The 21,568-nt window shown below is 36.5% G+C and overlaps 1 protein-coding gene across 1 annotated transcript in view; it reads left to right on the top strand.

The window, feature by feature from the left end:
* The window catches only part of HPSE2 (heparanase 2 (inactive)), a 631,267-nt gene that overhangs the window by 65,455 nt on the left and 544,244 nt on the right, over positions 1-21,568 (top strand). Inside the window, exon 3 of the mRNA XM_090277853.1 lies at positions 116-277. Within this exon, the coding sequence (XP_090133979.1) occupies positions 116-277 (162 nt within the window). The remainder of the gene's footprint in view (positions 1-115; positions 278-21,568) is intronic.

The following is a 21,568-nucleotide window of genomic DNA, read 5'->3' on the forward strand; positions in this document are numbered from 1 at the left end:
AATTGTTATTTGGGAATGAAACAGGACTTTGATGTGTCTTTGGTTCTGTTTATTTAAAAAAAATTTTCTTTTGCTTTTCAATTGGCTACCTGCCTTCCTTTTTTTTTTATTGTAGACATTGTTCGAAGTGATGTTGCCTTGGATAAACAGAAAGGCTGCAAGATTGCGCAGCATCCTGATGTTATGCTGGAGCTCCAACGGGAGAAGGCAGCTCAAATGCATCTGGTTCTTCTAAAGGAACAATTCTCCAATACTTACAGTAATCTCATATTAACAGGTAAGGCTATTAGAGCTGGCTGAAATCTTGGAGCACTGTAGATTGATGGCCTCCATCAGTTAGCAACTTGATGCTTGGGAGACACTAAAGTGGGAGCCAGATGAGCCCACGTCTGTCTGTCTTTACTCACTATATCCCTTTAAAAAAAAATTGTGATGACTCTTGTCTTCCTATAAAAAACATTTCTTGTAGTTTGCAGATGTATTTTGGCTTGAGGTTACGGGCGATTCAGCATGTGTGTTCTTAAAGACAGAACCAATGAAAACCTAATGAAGTCTTATAAAAATATGACTTTTTAGGTGTGTGCCAGTATATTTGAGAGAATTACTAAATTTGGTGTCTAAGAAGCAGCTATTTTCCTCTGTCTGTGTCTGTCCTTTCTATGAACCCAGTGACTATAAAGATGAAATGTAAAAGAGATAATGATCCACAGGCAGAGTTGAGAATGTTCTGTTTGTGGTGGAGTTTGAAAATATCTCGGGAATTGGGTTTTCTTTTTAAGGGCAAAGAGGCTATGAGATGGAGCCATTCTTTCTTACATCCTTGGTTCTAGGAGGGAAGTGAATATGTGTGAGAGCTCAAAGGAGAAACAACTTTTTGCAGGGTTGCCTGCAAACTTTGCTGGTAAAGAGCATCTAAGTTGCATGCCTTTGTCAAGGTTTGAAAAAGATTCTAATAGCAAACTCTATGTGAGAATCACGAAGGATTTGAGATGAACGAACAAGAGCAGTTCAAGTTACTCTATTTTCTTGAAGGCATGCAAGGCAGACCTGTGCATTACATTGATCCAAATAAACTTTAACAAATCAAAAGGGTGTATTTTCCCTTGTTTATGAATATTTAAGAAATGAAAAAATGGCCTGTCTCACAGGCTATGAACATCTCACACTTATTTTTGTTAAAAGTGATTTAGAGCCAATGCATGTATTTCCCTAAATTGGTTAATGGAACTGTGTTTAAGTTTAGATGTTTGGGAAGAACATAGATTTCTCTTCAAATTTATTCAGTCTACCTCAAACATACAAATGTACATATATTTAATGCTTTCTAAATCAGTTATTGGAAATGAAATATTTTTATTCCATCCTTATTTTAATATCGTAAGCACATATTAGAGAGGTTGGACCCCATCTTCTTTAATGTGATGTAGAAAGGGCTTAGGGTAATTCTAACCCTAAACTGTGGATCCAGAGTGTGTCTCAACGGCATATTATCTTTGAAAACACAAGTGTTCTATTGACTTCAATGGAATCTTTTCTAATTCTCAGTAACATAATCCCTTTGGATGTTTATTCACAGTTCAAACTGTTGGAATCAACATTGTCAACTTTTACCCTGACAACTTGCTTACTTTCCACTAAACAAACTTACCCTAGTGAAGAGCCTCTTTCCTGCTCTCACTTCTCCCAAGCTGCTTCAAAGAGTCCTCAGGCATTTTCCACATTTTTCACCCAAATGCCTGTGCAGAGGTGGTACCTTGCTATAGACAGAGCATTTGGTGTGCCGTGGTGTGTTTATATGAGAGTTCAAAAGGTTTTGGTTCCAGGTGTTGGGAAGAGACGGAGTCATTTCAGTTTAGCACCAATGGTAAAACTATTTTAATGTTCTTTAACTAAGTCTTTGATTTTACACAGCGTGGTTTTCTAATTGTTATGAAGTCTAATCCTTGATTTCTTGTATAAATTTTGAGAACATGGTCTCCAGACAGCTAAACATAATATTTAAACATACTAAACTAACTTTTGTAAATATTTCCCTTTTCAGTGATGAATGTATATTGGTAAGGAGGGTGAGGTTGAAGGGGCAGAGATCTCTCAAATGAAGTGACTTTCTTTACCAACATGTTCAGAACACCTACTCTAGGAGCTCTGCTTGGTGATGTTCCACTTATTTTGTGTAACTCTGGCATAATGTTTGAGATATCTGCAGTAAAGTATCTCGGAACAGGATGAGGAAGCTGGGCCTCCAAAATCTCGGAAAGAGATCACTTTTTTATACCTCTGCTCTCCCCTCAACACCTCCCCCAATTATTTTCAGAATTTCATGTATATGCGTAGCAGTGTATCATAATTGCTTCCTGGTCAGTTTAATGGTATATTCTTAATTTAATTTTTTTCTTCTGTAATTTTTTAATTTAACTATTTTACTGTTTATGCTGTTACAGTTGTCTGAATTTTCCCTCCTTCGACCACCTCCATCCAGCTCGCCCCCTCACTCCCACAGTTAGTCCCCACATCATTGCTCATGTTCATGGATCACGCATATATGTTCTTTGACTAATCCCTTCACCTTTCAACCAGTTCCCTCCTCTCCCCTCCCCTCTTGCAGCTGTCAGTCTGTTCCATGTTTCTATGCCTCTGGTTCTATTTTGCTTATTAATTTATTTTGTTCATTAACTTCCACTTATAAATGAGATCATATGGTATTTATCTTTCACCCACTGGTTTATTTCACTTAGCATAATAGTCTCTAGTTCTGTCCATGCTGTTGTGAAACATAGGACTTCCTTCTTTCTTTCTGTTGCATAGTATTCCATTGTATAAATATGCCACGGCTTTTTTATCTGCTCATCTACTGATGGGCATTTAGGCTGTTTCCAAATCTTGGCTATTATAAATAGTGTTGCTATGATCATAGGGGTGCATATATTCTTTTGAACTGGTATTTCAGGATTCTTAGGGTATATTCCCAGCAGTGAAGTCACTGGATCAAAAGGCAGTTTCATTTTTTAATTTTTTGAGGAAATTCCATACTGCTTTCTGCAGTAGCTGTACCAGTCTGCATTCCCATTAGGATTCCCTTTTCTTTGCATCCTTGCCAGCATCTGTGTGTTGATTTATTAATGATATGGCCACTCTGACCAGTGTGAGGTGGTATCTCATTGTGGTTTTATTTATTATTTATTTATTTATTTATTTATTTAATATGTTTTATCGATTATGCTGTTAAAGTTGTCCCAATTTCTTTTCCCTTTGTTCCCCTCCACCCAGTGACCTCCCTCCCTCCATTGTCCCCCACTTAGTCCATGCCCATTGGTTGTGCATATAGTTCTTTTCAACATCTTCCTGCCTACTTCACTCCCTCCTACTATGCTTCTTAATTCCTGTACCATCTCCCTTTCTTTACCCACTTCCCCCTCCCCACCGACCTCCCCCCATAATGTTTCTCATACCTATAATTTTTTTCCCACTCTTGTTGCCTACTTAGTTTGCTTTTGTTTCGGTTCCCTAGCTTCTGTTGTTGGTTGTTGTGATACAGTTTTCCTTTTAATGTTTGTAGTTTTGATCCTCTTTCTCCTAAACAAGTCCCTTTAACATTTCATATAACAGTGGTTTGGATCTGATGAACTCCTTCAGTTTTAGTTTGTCCTGGAAGCACTTTCACTGTCCTTCTATTTTGAATGACAGCTTTGCTGGATAGAGTAATTGTGGTTGTAGGTTTTTGCTTTTCATTACTTTGAATATTTCTTGCCAGTCCCTTCTTCCCTGCAGAGTCTCTTTTGAGAAATTAGCTGATAGTCTTTTTGGGAGCCCTTTGTACACAATTCTCTTCTTCTCTCTTACTGCTTTTAAGAGTCTCTCTTTATCCTTAATTTTTGACATTTTGATTATAATATGTCTTGATGTGGTTCCCCTGGGTCCAGTGTTTTTGTAACTCTGTGCTTCCTGGACCTGTAAGTCTATTTCCTTCCCCAAGTTAGGGAAATTCTGTTTCACTATTTTTTCACATAATTTTTCAATTTCTAGTTCTTCTTCTTCACCTTCTGGCAACCCTATGATTCAGATGTTGGCCTGCTTATAGCTGTCCCATAGGTTTCTGAGCCTCTCCTCATTTTCCTCACGTTTTGTTTCCTCTTTCTGCACTGGTTGACTGTTCCTTCTCTATGTTCCAATTTGTTGATTTGATCCCTGGTTTTCTTTCCCTCACCACTAGTTTCCTATGTGTTTTTGTTCATTTCAGCTAGGGCTAGCCTTCATTCCTTCCCTGTCTTGTTTAAGCTCTGCTCTTAGGTCTGTGAGCATTTTTATAACCAAAGCTCTGAACTGTGCCTCAGAAAGATTTCTTATCTGCTGCTTCATTAGATTAGATATTTGCTGTCTGATCAGCTGTGTCACCGGGATCTCTATCATGATCTGTGCCATCCTGACATTTTTGTGTTTATCTTTGCTTCCTGAGCAGGGCTGTCACACCTCCTACGCTATAGGGGGCAGAGCCCTGTGCACTCATCAAAACCGGCGACCCTTCTCACCACGCTGTGGCACGTTGTGTTGAGGCAGGGATTCAAGATGGATTTCTGCCATTCACTCTCCACTGAGAGACCAGAAGCCTCCTCCTCTGTCCCCACCCCCTCTGGGCCTCACAGTCCAAGGCAATGGGGGTCTGCCTTCTCTGGCATTGGAATTGCAAGCTGACGGGTCTGGTTTGCTTCTTGGGGTGCTCCCCAGGCGCTTCTTGCCTCCCCTTAAGTACGGGTGTCTGTGCTTACCGCTATCCCTCCACCGTTGCCCTTGCTGCCACCGCCAGCACAACTTGACCTCTCCACCCCAGCTTCACCCCTCCTACCTCTCTGGATGAGCACCACTTCTTTATAACTTCAGATGTTGGACTTCCATTTATTTTCTGGAACTTCTGGTTATTTCTGGTTTTGCAGTAGTTGTATTCCTTCTTAGTTGTGGAAGGAGATGGAGCGTGTCAGTCTAAGCCTCCATCCTGGCTGGAGGTCTCCTTTGTATCTCATTGTGGCTTTAATTTGCATCTCTCTGATGGCTAATGATATTGGTCATTTTTTAAATATGTCTATGGGCCATCTATATATCCTCAGGAGTTTTTTGATTGTTGCTTTAATTTTATTAGTTGTAGTTGTTATTGGTCTACTCAGGTTTTCTACTTCTTCCTGATTTAGTTTTGGATGATTGTATGTTTCTAAAAATTTATTCATTTACCCCAGGTTGTCCTATTTCTTGTATATAGTTGTTTATAGTATTTCCTTACAATTCTTTGTGTTTCTGTAGTATGTGTTGTTACTTCTTGTCCTTCATCTCTGATTTTATTTATTTGGGCCCTCCCTCTTCTTTTCTTGATGAGTCTGGTTAAAGATTTATTGATTTTGCTTATCTTTTCAAAGAACCAGCTCCTGGATTTATCAATCTTTTGAATTTTTTTTTAGTCTCTATGTCATTTATTTTCTGATCTTGATTATTTCCTTATTTCTACTCATTCTGGGCTTTGTTGTTTTTCTAGTTCTTACTGGTGGAGGGTTAGATTGTTTATGTGAGATTTTTCTGTCTTCTTTAGGTAGGCCTGTAATGCTATGAACTTGCCTCTCAGGTTTGCTTTTGCATGTCCCATAGGCTTTGGGTTGTTATATGTTCATTTTCATTTGTTTCCAGCTACTTTTTGATTTCTTCCTTGATCTCATTGTTAAACCCATTCATTGTTTAATAACATGTTATTTAGCCTCCATGTATTTGAATGCTTTTGCATTTTTTATCGAGGTTGATCTCTGTTTTAAGCCATTGTGATTCGAGAAAATGCTTGATACAATTTTAATTTTCTTGAATTTGTTGAGACTTATTTTGTGTCCTACTATGTAGTCTATCTTTGAGAATGATCCATGTGCACTGGAGAAGAATGTGTATTCTGTTGCTTTGGGATGAAATGTCCTATAAATATCAATTAAATCCATTCAATCTAGTGTGTCATTTAAGGTAGCTGTTTCCCTGTTGATTTTTTATCTGGGAGATCTATTAATTGGTGACAGTGGAGTGTTAAAATTTCCTACAATGACTGTATTGCTGTCAATCTCCCTTTTTTTGTATATGTGGATGCTCCTATTTTAGGTGCGTGTATGTTCAAAAGGGTTATATCCTCTTGTTGGATTGATTGCTTTAATAGTATGTAGCCACATCCTTTGTCTCTTATTATGACCTTTGTTTTGAAGTCTATTCTATCAGATATAAGTACTGCAACTGCAGGTTTTTTGTTTGTTTGTTTTTTGTTGGTCTCTATTCGCATGGAGTATTTTTTTCCATCCCTTCACTTTCAGCCTCTAAATCACTTGTTATGAGGTGGTTCTCTTGTAGACAGCATATATATGGGTCGTGTTTTCTTATCCATTCTGCTACCTTATGTGTTTTGGTTGGAGCATTTAATCCATTTACATTTAAGGTTAATATTGATAGGTACTTAATTATTGCCATTTTCCCTTTATTTTAGTTTTTTTTGTATGTTTTACTGATTATATTGTTACAGTTGTCCCAATTTCTTTCCCCTTTGCTCTCTTCACCCAGCACCCTCCCTCCTTCCAGCAGTCTCATCTCCTTTAGTTCATGTTCATGGGTCATATGTATAATTTCTTTGATTTTATCCCCCTGTCTATTCTGCACCTTCCTACTATGCTTTATAATTCCTGTACCATTTCCCTCATTCTCTCCCTTCCCCCTCCCAGCTGACATCCCTCCACATGCTCCTCATACCTATGATTCTGTTCCCACTCTGGTTGTCTGCTTAGTTTGTTTTTGTTTTTATTTTTTAGATTCTGTTGTTGATAGTTATGAGTTTTTTGTCATTTTAATGTTCATAGTTTTTATCTTCTTTTCCTTAAATAAGTACCTTTAACATTTCATATAATAATGGCTTGGTGATGATGTACCCTTTTTAGCTTTACCTTGACTGGGAAGCAGTTTATCTGACCTCACATTCTAACTGATAGCTTTGTTGGATAGAGTAATCTTGGTTGTTGGCCCTTGCCTCTCACCACTTTGAATATTTCCTGCCCGTCCCTTCTTGCCTGCAAAGTTTATTTTGAGAAATCAACTGATAGTCTTATAGGAACCCCTTTGTAGATAACTCTCTTCTCTCTTGCTGCTTTTATGATCTCTCTGTCCTTAACCTTTAGCATTTTAATTCTGATGTGTCTTGGTGTGATCCTCCCTGTGTCTAGTTTGTTTGGGACTCTCTGTGCTTCCTGGATTTGTATTTCTCTTTCCTTCCCCAAATTAGGGAAGTTTTCCTTCATTATTTTTTCACATAAGCTTTCAGTTTTTTGCTCTTCCTCTTCTCCTCTGGCACCCTTATGATTCAGGTGTTAGCATGTTTGAAGTTATCCCAGAGGCTTCTAAGCCTCTCCTCATTTTTTTCAATTCTTGTTTCCTTCTTTAGTACTCGTGGACTGTTTATTTCTTTCTTATGTTATAATGTGTTGATTTGAACCCTGTTTCCTTTCCTTCACCACTAGTTTTATGTGGATTTTCCTTCATTTCACTTAGTATAACCTTCATTTCTTCCCTGTCATACTTTATCTTTTCTGTCAAGTTTGTGAGGATTCTTATCACCATGTTTTGAACTGTGTGTCTGCTAAGTTGGCTCTCTCCTTGTTGCTCAGTTCTCCCACTGGAACCTTGATCCGCCCCCTCCCCTTTTTCCTGTACTTCTCTGTCTCCTCATCTTAGCTTTCTGTGCTTGCCTCTGTGTCTTAAGTAGAGCTGTCACACCTGTTACATTGTAAGGGGCGGAGCCTTAGGTATTCATCAGTGCTGGTGACCTGTTTCACCACATTGTGGTGCTGTATGTGGGAGAGGGGTCTGAGAGGAAACAGTGTCACTTGTCCTGCACTCGCTCCTTTTCCAGGTACTTCTTCCTCTTCCTGCATAGGCCTGCCACCTCTCAAGCTGTTGCCCTGGCTGTGGTTCCCGAAGTGGGTGCAGATGCTCTAGGACCATGGGGGCCCTTTCAGCAAGAAGACTCTGCTCAGAGACTGGCAGTTTCTTCCTCTGCCCCAATCCCCCATGGTTCGCACAGTCACAAGCAATGTGACTCTATTTTCCCCTGCAATGGAACCGTGAGCTATGTGGTCTGGTCTGGGGCTGGGATTGTTTCTCAGGTTTAAAATGTATGACTGCACTTTACGCCGTGGCTACAGTCCCTGCGCCACTGTCACCAGCTGCTGCTGTCGCTAGCCATGCTACCAGCTGCAGCCGCCAAGTACTGCCCCCATAGCCACTGCTGTAGCGCTACACCTTGTTCTCTCCATCCAGGCTCTGCCCCTCCTACCTGTCTGGTTGAATATTTCTTCTTTCTTTGTTTGTTGAACTTCCACGTAGCTTGATTTTCTTGATCTTTTGGGTTTTTAAGGTTTTGAAGTGGTTATAAATTCCTTTTTAGTTGTGAGGGAGATGCAGCTTGCCTATGCCTCCATCTTGGCCAGAAGTCCATTTTTTCTTTAAAACTGGACAACTAAGATTATGGTATAGGAAAAAACTGATAAAGTGATTGTAATGTCAGATGGTTAAAAGCATGTTAAAAATATTAGTTATTGCCCTCCATGTCACAAGCAAGCCTTCATTCTTAGATGTTTCATCTCTATCTGATGTGACTATTAACCTTGAGGTGAGAGGTATGCCTTCATGATCTCTCTTAAACAGACATCCCTCAGATGAGGGTAGATCATATTCTAGCTTTGAGGGCCTTCTGACTATTTATTAAAGGAAACAACTCTAAGTACTAGTGACAGCCCAAATAATGGAGACTAATAATAATTAGTTAATGAATGTATCTTACTGAAGTATTCCTCATATCATATATTTTTTAAGTAGATTATATTTTTGCATGGCACTAAGCCTGTCTTTAAAAAAATTTTTATTGTATTTTTTGTGTTACCATTTAACCCCCTTATATGCTCCTGCCCCCTACAATCACCACACTGCTGTCCATGTCCATGTGTCCTTTTTCTCTTTTGCTCAGTCCTTCCACCCCCTGACATCCCCCCAAGAGCTGTCACCTGCTCTCTGAGTATGTGATGTCTTAATATTTTTATGCGGATGATTTACATAAAAATAATTATTTACATTGGAAATAACGTTAGCTTCACCTATCATAGAGAGTTTTGAAGTCAACTCTAAGGTTACAGAAAGGTGAAGGAGTAATTACAGGAGAACATCAGTGATAGAACGATTTTAAATGGTGATGAGTCATATATTGCACTTATCACACTGACTCACCAACACCTGACTGTATGCTTGTCCTGTAGCTTTTTGAGTCTGAGAGTGTTAATGTCAGTGAATGTTACTCAAGGAGTGATGAATGAGAGGGAGAGCTGGGTAGGAACCTTTAAGAAAAAACAGGGATCATGGCTTTCATTTCTTTGTGCTCTTATGATTCATTTTTTGTGTGTGTATGTGCTCTCATGATTCTTAATGTAATAATGTCCTATAAATTGGTTGAAAATGTTCTGTTGTGTACATAATAGATGGATTTACTTGAAGACTCCTTTTAAGGAATAATTTTGACATCTATTAAATTAACTTTTATAGGTTTAGATTCAGTTATTTGTCTTCCCTCACCTCACCACCAACCCCCCTTTTGAGATTTCAGTTGAACTTTTGTGATAAATCCCTGTACTATAATCAAATGAAAAACAGAAAATAAAAGTTGTAAGTCAGCCTTCAAGGGGAAATACATTTTCTAGGACTTTGTTTAGGACATAAACTCCTGGAGGGCAAAGAATGACCAGGGAGCCTGAACCATAGCTATTAAAAATGGATGATGTTTCTCAAGGTGCTTTCCAGGATTCCTTTATGAGGTCTCTTGTCATGTTATTGGCTGCCAATTTATCTTATGACTAATGATATTGAACATCTCTCTTCATGTGCTTATTTGTCATCTATAGATCTCCTTTGGTGAAGTCTGTTCAAACCTTTTACCCATTTAAAAAATATCAGTGAATTTTGTTTTCTTATTATTGAGTTTTGAGAGTTTTATATATATTTTGGGCTCTAAGTCCTCCATCAGGTATGTGATTTGTGAATATTTTTTCTGCTGTGACTTTTTTTCCCTAACAGTTTCTGTTGAAGAGTAGAAACAATTTTGATGAAGTCCAATCTATGAACTTGTTTATGGTTTCCATTTAAAATTTTAATGCATCTTGTCAGATAATATTCAAAAAAGGTTGTAGCAGCTCCTATTCCTGCTAGCAGTGTACAATGGCAATTATTTCCTAGGACTTGCATTAGCCTGGGTATTAGTGCTCTTTTCAATCTTTTTCAGTATAACAAGTGAGAAATATTATCTCATTGCAATTTTCTGGCTATAGCCAGGGTGATTATGTTTTCACATATTTATTGATGCTTTGCATTTTCTTTTTTTGGGGGAATTATCTACTTATATACTTGCTTTTAAAAAAATTTGGTGTTGATCTCTTTCTTATCAGTTTGTAAGTACTCTTTGTGAATTAGGAATGTTAATACTTTATCATATGTATTGCAAACCATTTTCCTCCCTTGGTATTACTTATTGTTTGATTCTTTTTTTTTTTTTTAAGCCTTCACCTGAGGATATATTTATTTTAGAGAGAGAGGAAGAGAAAGAGAGAAAAAGAGAGGGAGAGAGGGAGAGAGAAAAAGAGAAACAGCAATTGGTTGCTTCCCATATGCACCCACACTGACCAGGGATTGAACCCACAATTAGGTATGTGCCCTGACCTGGAATTGAACCCACAACCTTTCAGTGTATGGGACAATGCTTCAACCAACTGAGCCACTTGACCAAGGCTGACTCTGTTTTTAATTAAGAGCTTTAATTTTTAACTATGACTGGAATTTATATTTGTATATAGTGTGATGTAAGTATATAACATTGTTTTCTTCCAAGTAACTAACCAGCTTTGCATATAGTGTTTTTAAAAATAAAACATTCTTTTGTTACTAAATTGAAACATTATATGTGTTATATATTATACTTACATATTTGTTTATACCTATTTCTGAAATCTGTTTTCTGTCATTTTTTCTATTGTTTATTTCTATACCAATGCTATACTTATTTGAAATCTAGCAAGGTTTATTAACCATTCTCTTATTTTTCTTTCCAGAGTTCCCATGACTATTATAATATAATTACTTTTTGAAATGTATTTTTAATTTTCAAGAAAATTTATTACTGGATTCTGAATGAGGTTATAACCAATTTATATCCTAATTTGGGAAGGATTGATATTCTTATGATATTGTCTTCCACTTAAGAGTGGAATGTCTTTTTATTTGTATAGTTCTTATTTAATGTCATTTGATAATACTTTATATACTTTTAACCTTTCTTGTTCAATTTATTTTATAATAATTTATACTTTTGGTGCTATTAAAAATGAACTTTTTTCTCTTTATAACTTATTTTCAGTGTAGAGAGAAGCTGTTGATCAAAGACAAAGGTATATTTGTCCCTTTTCTAAATTTTTACCATTTATTTTTCTTTTTAACTTTTAATAACCTTCCAAACAATATTGAAAAATAGTGGTGATAGCTTCTTTTCACATAATGTTTTTTAAAAATCCTCAGCTGGGGACATTTTCATTTGCTTGTTTAGAGAGAGAGGAAGAGAGAGAGAGAAACATCGATGCAGGGGAGGCATCTATTGATTGTCTTATATACACTCAGACCGGAATCAAATCTGCACCTTTTTGGTCATGTGTTATGGGATGATGCTCCTGCCACTGAGCCACACCGGCCAGGGTGCTTTTTACATGATTTTAGTAAAAATGATTTTATTATTTCATGTGTGTAAACATCTCTATATTCACTAAAATCAGTACCTTTGAAGTCAAAATATATTTTTTCAAAATGAGAATAACTTGATTATTACTTATGATTATAATAGAGATAAAAAGATTTTGTGTACTCTGAAAATTACATAACATTGAAGAAAGAAATTAAGGAAGAAACAAATAAATGGAAGCAAATACCATGTTCTTGGATGGGAAGAATCAACATCATCAAAATGGCCATACTACCCAAAGCAATTTACAAATTCAATGCAATCCCTATTAAAATACCAATGACATATTTCACAGACCTAGAACAAATACTCCATAAATTCATATGGAACCAAAAAAGACCCCGAATAGCAAAAGCAATCTTGAGACAGAAGAACACAGCAGGAGGAATCACAACACCAGATATCAAACAATACTACAAAGCCACTGTAATCAAAACAGTATGGTACTGGCATAAGAACAGACATATAGATCAATGGAACAGAATAGAGAGTCCAGAAATAAACCCAGGCCTCTATGGTCAACTAATCTTTGATAAAGGAGGAAGGAACATAAAATGGAGTGAGAAGAGCCTCTTTAACAAATGGTGCTGGGAGAACTGGATAGGGACCTGCAAAAAAATGAAACTAGACCACCAACTTACACCACACACGAGAATAAACTCAAGATGGATCAAAGACTTAAATGTAAGCCGTGACACCATAAAAGTCCTAGAGGAAAACATAGGCAAGAAAATATCAGATATCTCACGTAACAATCTCTTCACGGACACATCTCCTAAAGCAAGAGAAATAAAGGAAAAAATAAATAAATGGGATTACATCAAACTGAAGAGTTTCTGCTCAGCAAAAGAAAACAACAGCAAATTGAAAAGGAAACCAACCATATGGGAAAACATATTTGCCAATGACATCACAGACAGGGGACTGATATCCAAAATATATAAAGAGCTGATACGACTCAACATCAAGAAAACAAACAACCCAATTAAAAAATGGGCAAGGGACCTGAACAAACACTTCTCCGAAGAGGACATACAGAAGGTCCATAGACACATGAAAAAATGCTCAACATCATTAGCCATCAGGGAGATGCAAATAAAAACCACAATGAGATACCACCTTACACCAGTCAGAATGGCCATCATCAACAAATCAACAAGCAACAAGTGCTGGCGAGGATGTGGAGAAACGGGAACCCTACTGCACTGTTGGTGGGAATGCAGACTGGTGCAACCACTATGGAGAACAGTATGGAATTACCTCAAAAGATTAAAAATGGAACTGCCTTTTGAACCAGCGACTCCACTACTAGGATTATACCCGAAGAATCTTGAAACACCAATTCAAAAGAACTTATGCACCCCTATGTTCATAGCAGCACTGTTTACAATAGCTAAGTGCTGGAAACAACCTAAGTGCCCATCTGTAGATGAGTGGATCAAAAAACTGTGGTACATTTACACAATGGAATACTATGTAGCAGAAAGAAAGAAGGAACTCCTACCATTTGCAACAACATGGATGGAACTAGAGAGAATTATGCTTAGTGAAATAAGCCAGGCAAAGAAAGAAAAATACCATATGATATCACCTAATACAGGAAACTAAAGAACAACACAGACAAAGGAACTAAATGAACAAAAAGCAGAGTAGCAGTCAATAGGGGGGAGGGGAGAGGGAGAGAAGGGGGATAAGTAAGGGAAGGGTTTAATTAAAGAGCCTGTATGAAGGACTCATGGACATGGACAGCGGGGAGGGATATGATTGCGGGAGAGGGGGTGGGCTGGGTGGGGGAGAGAAATTGGGGGAAAAGGGGACAACTGTAATTGAAAAACCAAAATAAAAAAAAAAAAAAAAAAAAGATTTTGGTTGTTATTCTTTTAAATATTTCTGTCCATACAATACACATATACTCTAGTTATAAACATATAAGAAACACAAACACATTTTATACAAATCAAATAATATACATTTATGTTACTTTGTAACTTCTTTTTTCTTAATATTTTGTGGCCACCTTTCTGTATCTGAGAACATAAGTTCATACTCTTTGTAATGGGTACATAAGAATTGCTTTGTATGGATATATTATAATTACTTAACTGATCTTCTATTGATAGACATCATGTTTGTTGAATTTTTCATGATTGTAAACAATGATGTGATGAGCATCACTGTATATATATATATATATATATATATATATATATATATATATATATATATATATAGTGCAATTCCTAGAAGTATGAATGATATATCGAAGGAATGAACATTTAAAAATTTTGATGTATTCCTTTGAATGGTCATACAGTTTATACTTACACCAACAATGCATGAAAGAACTCATTTGTCTTGACTTTTGCTAATGCTGATTGTTTTCCATTCTTTTATCTATGCCAGTGTAATAGGTAATAATTGATATGGCATTGTTGTTTTAATTGCACTTCATTGATTACTGGTGAGGTTAACAATCTTTTTACATTCTTTGCCTTTTTTATTTCTTCTGTGAATTGTCCATTTCTTTAGCTCACTTTCTAAATTGGGTTATTGATCAATTTCTTATTGAATTATAAGATCTTTTTATATATTAGGGATGATAATAATCTTTTGTCATGTATAGTGCAAAAATGTGCTCTTGGGCTTTTCAAGTTTGATTCTGTTGTATTTATAGTTTAGTATTCTACATTTTGTTTTTCTTGTCTTCCTCTCTCTCCCTCTGTGCTCACCCCTGCCATACTAGCAGTTTGGGTATTGTCTCTGTCCTGCCTTTAAACCTGTTCCTAGTGCAGAAGCAGGTTTTATAGTGGTGTTTGGTTCTGCTCTATGGTGATATTTGGGGTGTTGTACATGTAGTCTCTTGGCGACATGGCCTGCCTCAGTTCTAAGTATCCTGCAGCCCCTCTCACCCCTTCTTTCTTCCACTTCCCACCAATTGTTGCCTCCGGCAACAGGTCCGCAGTGCTCCCCCCTCCCCTCACTCCCCCATGTATTTGGTAAATCTGGCTCTGGTCTGCCAGTTCTCCCAGGGCACTTTTATCTGCATTATCTCATAGCAGTCAAACTACTGGCTACTACTATAACAGTGATGAGGTTGGCAATTTTAGAGTAGGGGCTACTTTAGTTACGGCAGTCAGGGAAGGCCTCTCTTGGCGGAGACTTTCCAGCTGTTGATCAATTGTTAGTATGTTCTAAGCCTCAATATCCCCATCATTAATAGGTGGATAATAATATTTGCATTGCTTTTCTCTTAGAATTACTTATGGGAATCATCATCTCATAGTGTGTCAAAACTAGACACACTATGTATTTTATTTGAATAATAAATGGTAAGAGATCTGCTTAATCTCTTTATAAAGAAGGAATAATAGTGGTCCCTTGGTGCAGAAATGCACAAGTGGTTGGGGAGGTTTTAATTCCACCTAGTATATTGGTTCAACGTGTAAATTTTGGAATTGGATAGTCTGAGTTGGACTCTAGAATAGCCACGCACCAGCTCTCTCATCTTGGGCGAGTTTTTTATTTTATTTATTTATCCTCTCTTTTGCTTTAATGTCCTTAGGCATAAAATAGTGACTCTATCTTACCTACCTCAGAGAATTGATTGAGGATTAAATGAGGTTATGTACATAATACTCTAGCACAGGTACCTGGCACACAGTAACTGTTCAATATATGTTAGATTTATTATTGCGCTTAACCTTACTATGCTTTCAAATGCAAGTATTACTTTTGGATAGCTAAGTTTTTTTTTTTTTTTTTTTCTGGTACTGAAATCTGTCTACTTTTAAAACCTCAGTTGACACAGTTTAAAAAGATAAAATCAATCAGTAACAATTTTGAGCTCTGCTGTAAACTTCATAAATCTTTCCACCACTCTGCACTGTGTAAGGATTAGTAAAAGAAAGCACAGTCGCTCAGTCTCCTGGAAAATAAAGGTCTGAAAAAGTGTCATGTGGGAAGCATCGTGTATAATTTTTTAATCAAGTACTTTGAGTTCCTTCAAGACACAATACTAACTAAAAGACTGTCACTTAGTATTAGAATTCTTCCTGAATGAAGCTCTGAGGCTTGGCAGAAAAGGAATCAGATGCTATTTTACATGTTTAAAATGAGCCTAATGTCATTATCAACACAATGAAGTATTTGTTTATAAGTTAGTGGCCATACACAAGGGCACAGTCTTGAGGTTAAATAACACATGATTAGAAGTTCCCACTTTTTTCAACTGTTTTATGGTTTTAAGTTGAAAAATATATTCTGTTGCTTCTAAGTCCTCTTATGAACCATCATATAAATGAACAATGTTTTTTATAAACTCAATTTATTAGAGTCAACAGACATAAAATTACATTTCAATAAATATGATCAGAAAAAAGGTAGCATAGAAGAAAAAGATATAGTTATAAAAACTATACATTTATACATTAAAACATTGTATTGGCAATTAGCATAATTACCAAAGGAGGGTTTTTTATCTTTTTTTTTTCTTTTCAAGTGCTCATGTTCTGCTTCTCTGAAAATTAGATTTGGGAGTATTTATTGATTACCAACTTGACGTATGCTTTGTCTTTATGAATCACCAAATGAACTTTGCTATTTTCAGGAGTTTTTGTGTTAGGAGACTTGGAGAGATGATTCCTCCTTGCTTTTCACCCATACTCTGTAAGATGATGTAGGAAGGAGTCCTCTGAATTCATTTTAGCTTTAACTCTCTCCTGTTTTTTCACTATGAGTAGCAGTTTCTCATAGGTTCCTTCATTTAGGTTGATGGCATCACATCAGAACATAATTAGATAAAAGTAGTATTTTGGACAGTTAATTAAATGCAGACAGCCCTCTTTGCAAATCTGATTGAAGTCAGTGTTGTATTTTAGAATAATTATGTCAGGGTTCTTCAAGATCCAGGTGGGTGTGGGAGAGGGTTGGATAGGCACTCCAAAAGCTGTGCAAGGAAATCCATTGAGTAGGGGAGTTTTGCTAATAATTAATTATACAGTCATCTTGTCAGAAGATGATTAGTTTTTTTCTATTTTTTATTTATTCTCAGAATAGAGTAAGAATTTTCACAATTGGGAGGAACTGACGACATACCATTATTCATTAATTTATTTTCACTGTATCTCAACATATTGCAGTTCACTTGTGCCCAGTTAAATAGATTTAACGGAAGCGGTGTGTGTGTTGAGGGGATGGGATGAAAGATGGTGAAGGGATTAACCAAAGAACGTTTATGCACAGCCCATGAGTGCGGAGAACAATCTGGGGACTTACTTGGGGAGGGGCCAGGGTGGGGCTCGGAGGAGGTGGGGAAAGGGAGAAAAAGTGGGAACAACTGTAACAGCATAAACAATAAAAATAATTTTTTAAAAAATAAAGGGGGTTTTAAAAAGAAACTGGAATAAATATAGTTCTAAAGCCAGCAAGGAACAGCAAAAAAATGCCTGCAAAACTGGTGGTTTGTCTTTTGGTATGAAATCTTTGTTAGCCACATAGAGTGGTAAAAATAATATGACAAGAAGTTGTCCAAAAAATGTCTGAATTATCAAAACTATTTGAAAATTTCCATGTTATTTTGTTTTATTTTTATCCTCACCTGAGGACATGCTTATTGATTTTAGGGAGAAGGGAAGGGAGGGAAAAGAGAGGAAGAGAAACATTGATGTAAGAAACATTGATATGTTGCCACTCGCATACACCCTGACTGGGACCACACCTACAACCCAGGCATGTCCCTGACTGAGAATCAAACCTGAGACCCTTTGGTTTACGGGATGATGCTCCAACCAACTGAGCCGTGACTGCTTATGTGCTATTTTTAATAATGTGTCTTATGGAACATTGATATAATGCCAAGACATTATTAGTACTATTTTAAAAATAGGAACAAAAAAGTTTTTGACTCATTATCAAAATAAGATATAATTATGAAATATTATTTTATTTTTAGATGATAAATGTTTTTATTTTAACCTATGTTTTAAAATTAACTAAATTATTACTGCAGTAAAAGGTGAATGTGTAATATATATATTACATGTATGTAGTTATATAGTAATATATGTATATATGTATATATAATGATTTATGATAAAATGTTTTACTGATATGGAAAAAAAATTGGAGATGGACAGCCTGTGAAGAGCTCTGTTCCTCAAAGAAGTATAGGACAGTAGATAGAAACAGAAACCTTAGGGTTAAACAGATACTTTTTTGCCACCGAATTTTTTCTTTATTTTTATTGTTGAAGCTATTGCAGAAGTCCTCATCCTCCCCCCTTTTTGCCCTCCTCCTGCCACTCCAGCTCCCCCTTTCCTCTGGCTGTCACCATACTGTTCAGACACAGGTTTTCATCCTGTATGTGTAACATGTACTAGTTGTGAGGACCTCAGGCAAATTATTTAATCTTTCCCATTTGTACAATAGGGAAAATAATATCTTACATGGTTTGGGAGGGTTAGATTAACTGATGTTAAGAAGTGCTTAACACAAAGCCATATACTCAATGAATGAAAACGATGATTGTCAGCACTAATGTTTTTCCTGCATCTGTTTTGAATGTGTGTGTTTGTAAGGATCTAGGCTTTGGAGTAAGTAGAGAGTTTATTATAGAGAGCATAGGGGCATGGGTACATGAGTATGCTTGCTACACTTCTTTCCAACATCAGCTCTAGTCTCTCTTAGGCTTCTGAAGAGCAGAAATGCAACTATCCTACAATTTCTTTAGTCTTTGGCCTGTTTTTCTTTTGAATGTAATGGCTTCAGCTGTTATAGGTTACCTGTTTCTTTTCTTAGTATGAAGAAAATTTACAGCTCTGCAGATAAAGGTCTGTAATCTCACACATAATCTGGGTGAGTGTGGAAGTATCACTGGAGTAGGAAGTGATTAATTGTACTATGCAGCAGGGAAAAATAACATTTTGTTCATTTGGAATAGCCATTTTATTCTCCTGTGGTTTATGTTGTAAAATGTATTATTGTTACACTGATTGATGGTTAAGGTATTAGGGAGATATTTTCAGAGTTGAAAAACCTAGATTTCAGCTTTGCTATTTACTTCACAGGCTTCCTGGGGCAAGACTTAGCTTCCTCAATTCAGATATTTGGAATCATTGTATCTGCCTTTTGTCAGCACCAGATCTGAGTGAGCACCTCTCATGTGTTAGCACTATACTAAGGATATGTAGGTGATAAAACCTGATCTGATTCCTGCCTTCCCCGAAAATGTCGTCCAGCAAGGAGATACATATGCAAACAATTATGACTCACTGTGATTAGGGCTTATTAGAGAAACAGGAATCTGTGTTGGCCTAGCAGAATAAGAGGGGTCATCATGAATGAAGTGCTGCTAATGATCTCTGAATTCCCTACTCTTACATTAAAATTCTGGTTAGCACTCGTTTTAGAAATTAAGGACTGTTTCACAAAGAGATGGGCACAGGAGCAGTTCTCTTCAAATTTGTTGGTAGCCTGTGATGACTTCGAAAAAAAAATTAGTTTATAGGTAAGTAACATACCCTTTTTTGTACACTAAAATTAGAGATACCATATGTAGGTACTTGGATACGTGGTTTGGAATTAAAATTGTTGACTTCCTTGGAAGATCTCAATTGTCTTTCTTCTTAATCTTTTTTCTCATTTTTCCTCATTTTTCTCTTTTGCTTGTCTGAGTATATACTTCAGGGCCTCACCCTCTGTTTTCTCCCTCCAGGTTTTAATTTACACTTACAGCTTGAATTGCCACATAGAGGTGGGTCCTGATATTGGTGGGATATGTAGCTTATAGAATTTTATTTTCTCTCTTTAGGATAGAGGATACAAAATTATGAACTCAAAATTACACACAAAAGTTTATATGGAAAGGCAAAAGACCCAGAATAGCCAACGCAATACTGAGGAAGAACAGTCAGAGGACTTCAGATTTACTGTTAAGCTACAGTAATCAAGATAACGTGGTATTGGTGAAAGAGCGGACAAATAGATAATGGGGTAGAATAAATATCTGAGATATAGACCTCGACAAATATAGTCAACTGATCTAATTCAATGGAGGAAAGTTGGTTTTCTTCAACATATTATGCTGGAAAAATTGGAAATCTACATACAGACAAAATAAAACTCTAGAAACAGATCTTTCACCTTTCACAAAAATTAACTCAAAATGAACTATAGACCTAAGGTAAACACTAAACTATAAAACTTCGAGAAGATAACATAGAAGAAAACCTAGGTGATCTTATGTTTGGTGATGAACGTTTAGATATAACACCAAAAGCATGCTCCATGGAATAAAAAATCAAAAAAGATGGGCTTGATAAAATTTAAAACAGAAATACAGAGAGCATTTTGAGGGTTACTAGATGGGAAGGGTTTTGCAGAATGAGTGAAAAAGGTGAAGGAATTAAGGAATACAAATTGATAGTTACAAAATAGTCATGAGTATGTAAAGCATAGCATAGGGAATATAGTCCAAATATAACAAAAATATAGTAATAACTATGTATGTTGTCAGATGGGTGCTAGATTTATTGGCTGATCACTTTGTAAATTATATATATGTGTAATCACTATATTGTATACCTGAAAGTACAGTAATGTAATATTGTATGTCAATTGTAATTGAAACCACAAATACTCTGAATTCTTTTATTCCTGTATTTTTATTGTTGACACTATTACAGAGGTCTCTATTTTTCCTCCCCTTTACCCACCCACTCCCAGCCCCTGCCCCCCTTCCTTCTGGCCATCCCCACACTGTTGTCTGTGTCTATGGGTGATGCATATATGTTCTTTGGCTAATCCCTTCGCCTTCTTTCATCAAGTCTCCCTCCCCCCTCCCCTCTAACATGAATTCTTAATTTTTACTTTGCAATAATATAAAATGATATTTTATGTATGACTTGTGAAAAAATTATCTTCTCTTCCTATCCACATACACTGTTGTATGTATTTTAAGTGAAGTTGCTGATCCTCTATACCTTTGTCAGAAATTTATTTTATGAAAGGGAAAGTGACTAGCAATGAAGGTTTGAAATATGCTTTTATGAATTTTTGAGAAATTTCAATAGAATTTTTTGGGTTTCCTAATTCATTACTAAAGGAGAAATGGAATAAAAATAAAAATATTTTTCTTCTGTCACCAGGATTTAAGTAAAATGTGTATTTTATCCATTAAAAGCCCTGTTTTCAGTTGCCAATTTCCATTTACTTTGAACATATTTTTTTCAGGATTACTATTTCTCATTACATTTTGTGAAAATGGGACTCTATATTTCCTCATATAGATGAGTTTTCTCCATGAATTCTTCCCCTTTCCAATGCACTGAAGTCATACTTTATGTTGGGAGGGAAGCGGGTGCTTATTGTCTATGCTTCTAAGGCAAGGAGGACATATGTTATACCTGTCAATGGTAGAACTTGTACACACACCCTGAGGAGCAGTTTCCACATTGATGCTGTGACTCCTTTCTCTTCAGAGAAGACTTCAGGCTGAAGAGCTGACTAGAAGCTGAGAATGCAGTCTCCTTTTCAAGTGGACCTAGTCTAGAGAAGAGTGTGTGGTAAACAGGAAACACTACAGGAAACCAGTGTTAAGGAGCACGACTTTTTCTTTTAAAATAACTTCAAGATTATACTTTTTAGGAGGAGAAACCCCCAAACTAACATCCTCCGTTTTTGAGTTAGATAATTCTATTTACCACGTTTAAGAGACATTTGCTTATGACGTTTAAGAGATGTTCGCTT

This window comes from Furipterus horrens, unplaced genomic scaffold (genome assembly GCF_987537825.1).
Source record: "Furipterus horrens unplaced genomic scaffold, mFurHor1.1.pri manual_scaffold_5, whole genome shotgun sequence".
Lineage (NCBI taxonomy): Eukaryota > Metazoa > Chordata > Mammalia > Chiroptera > Furipteridae > Furipterus > Furipterus horrens.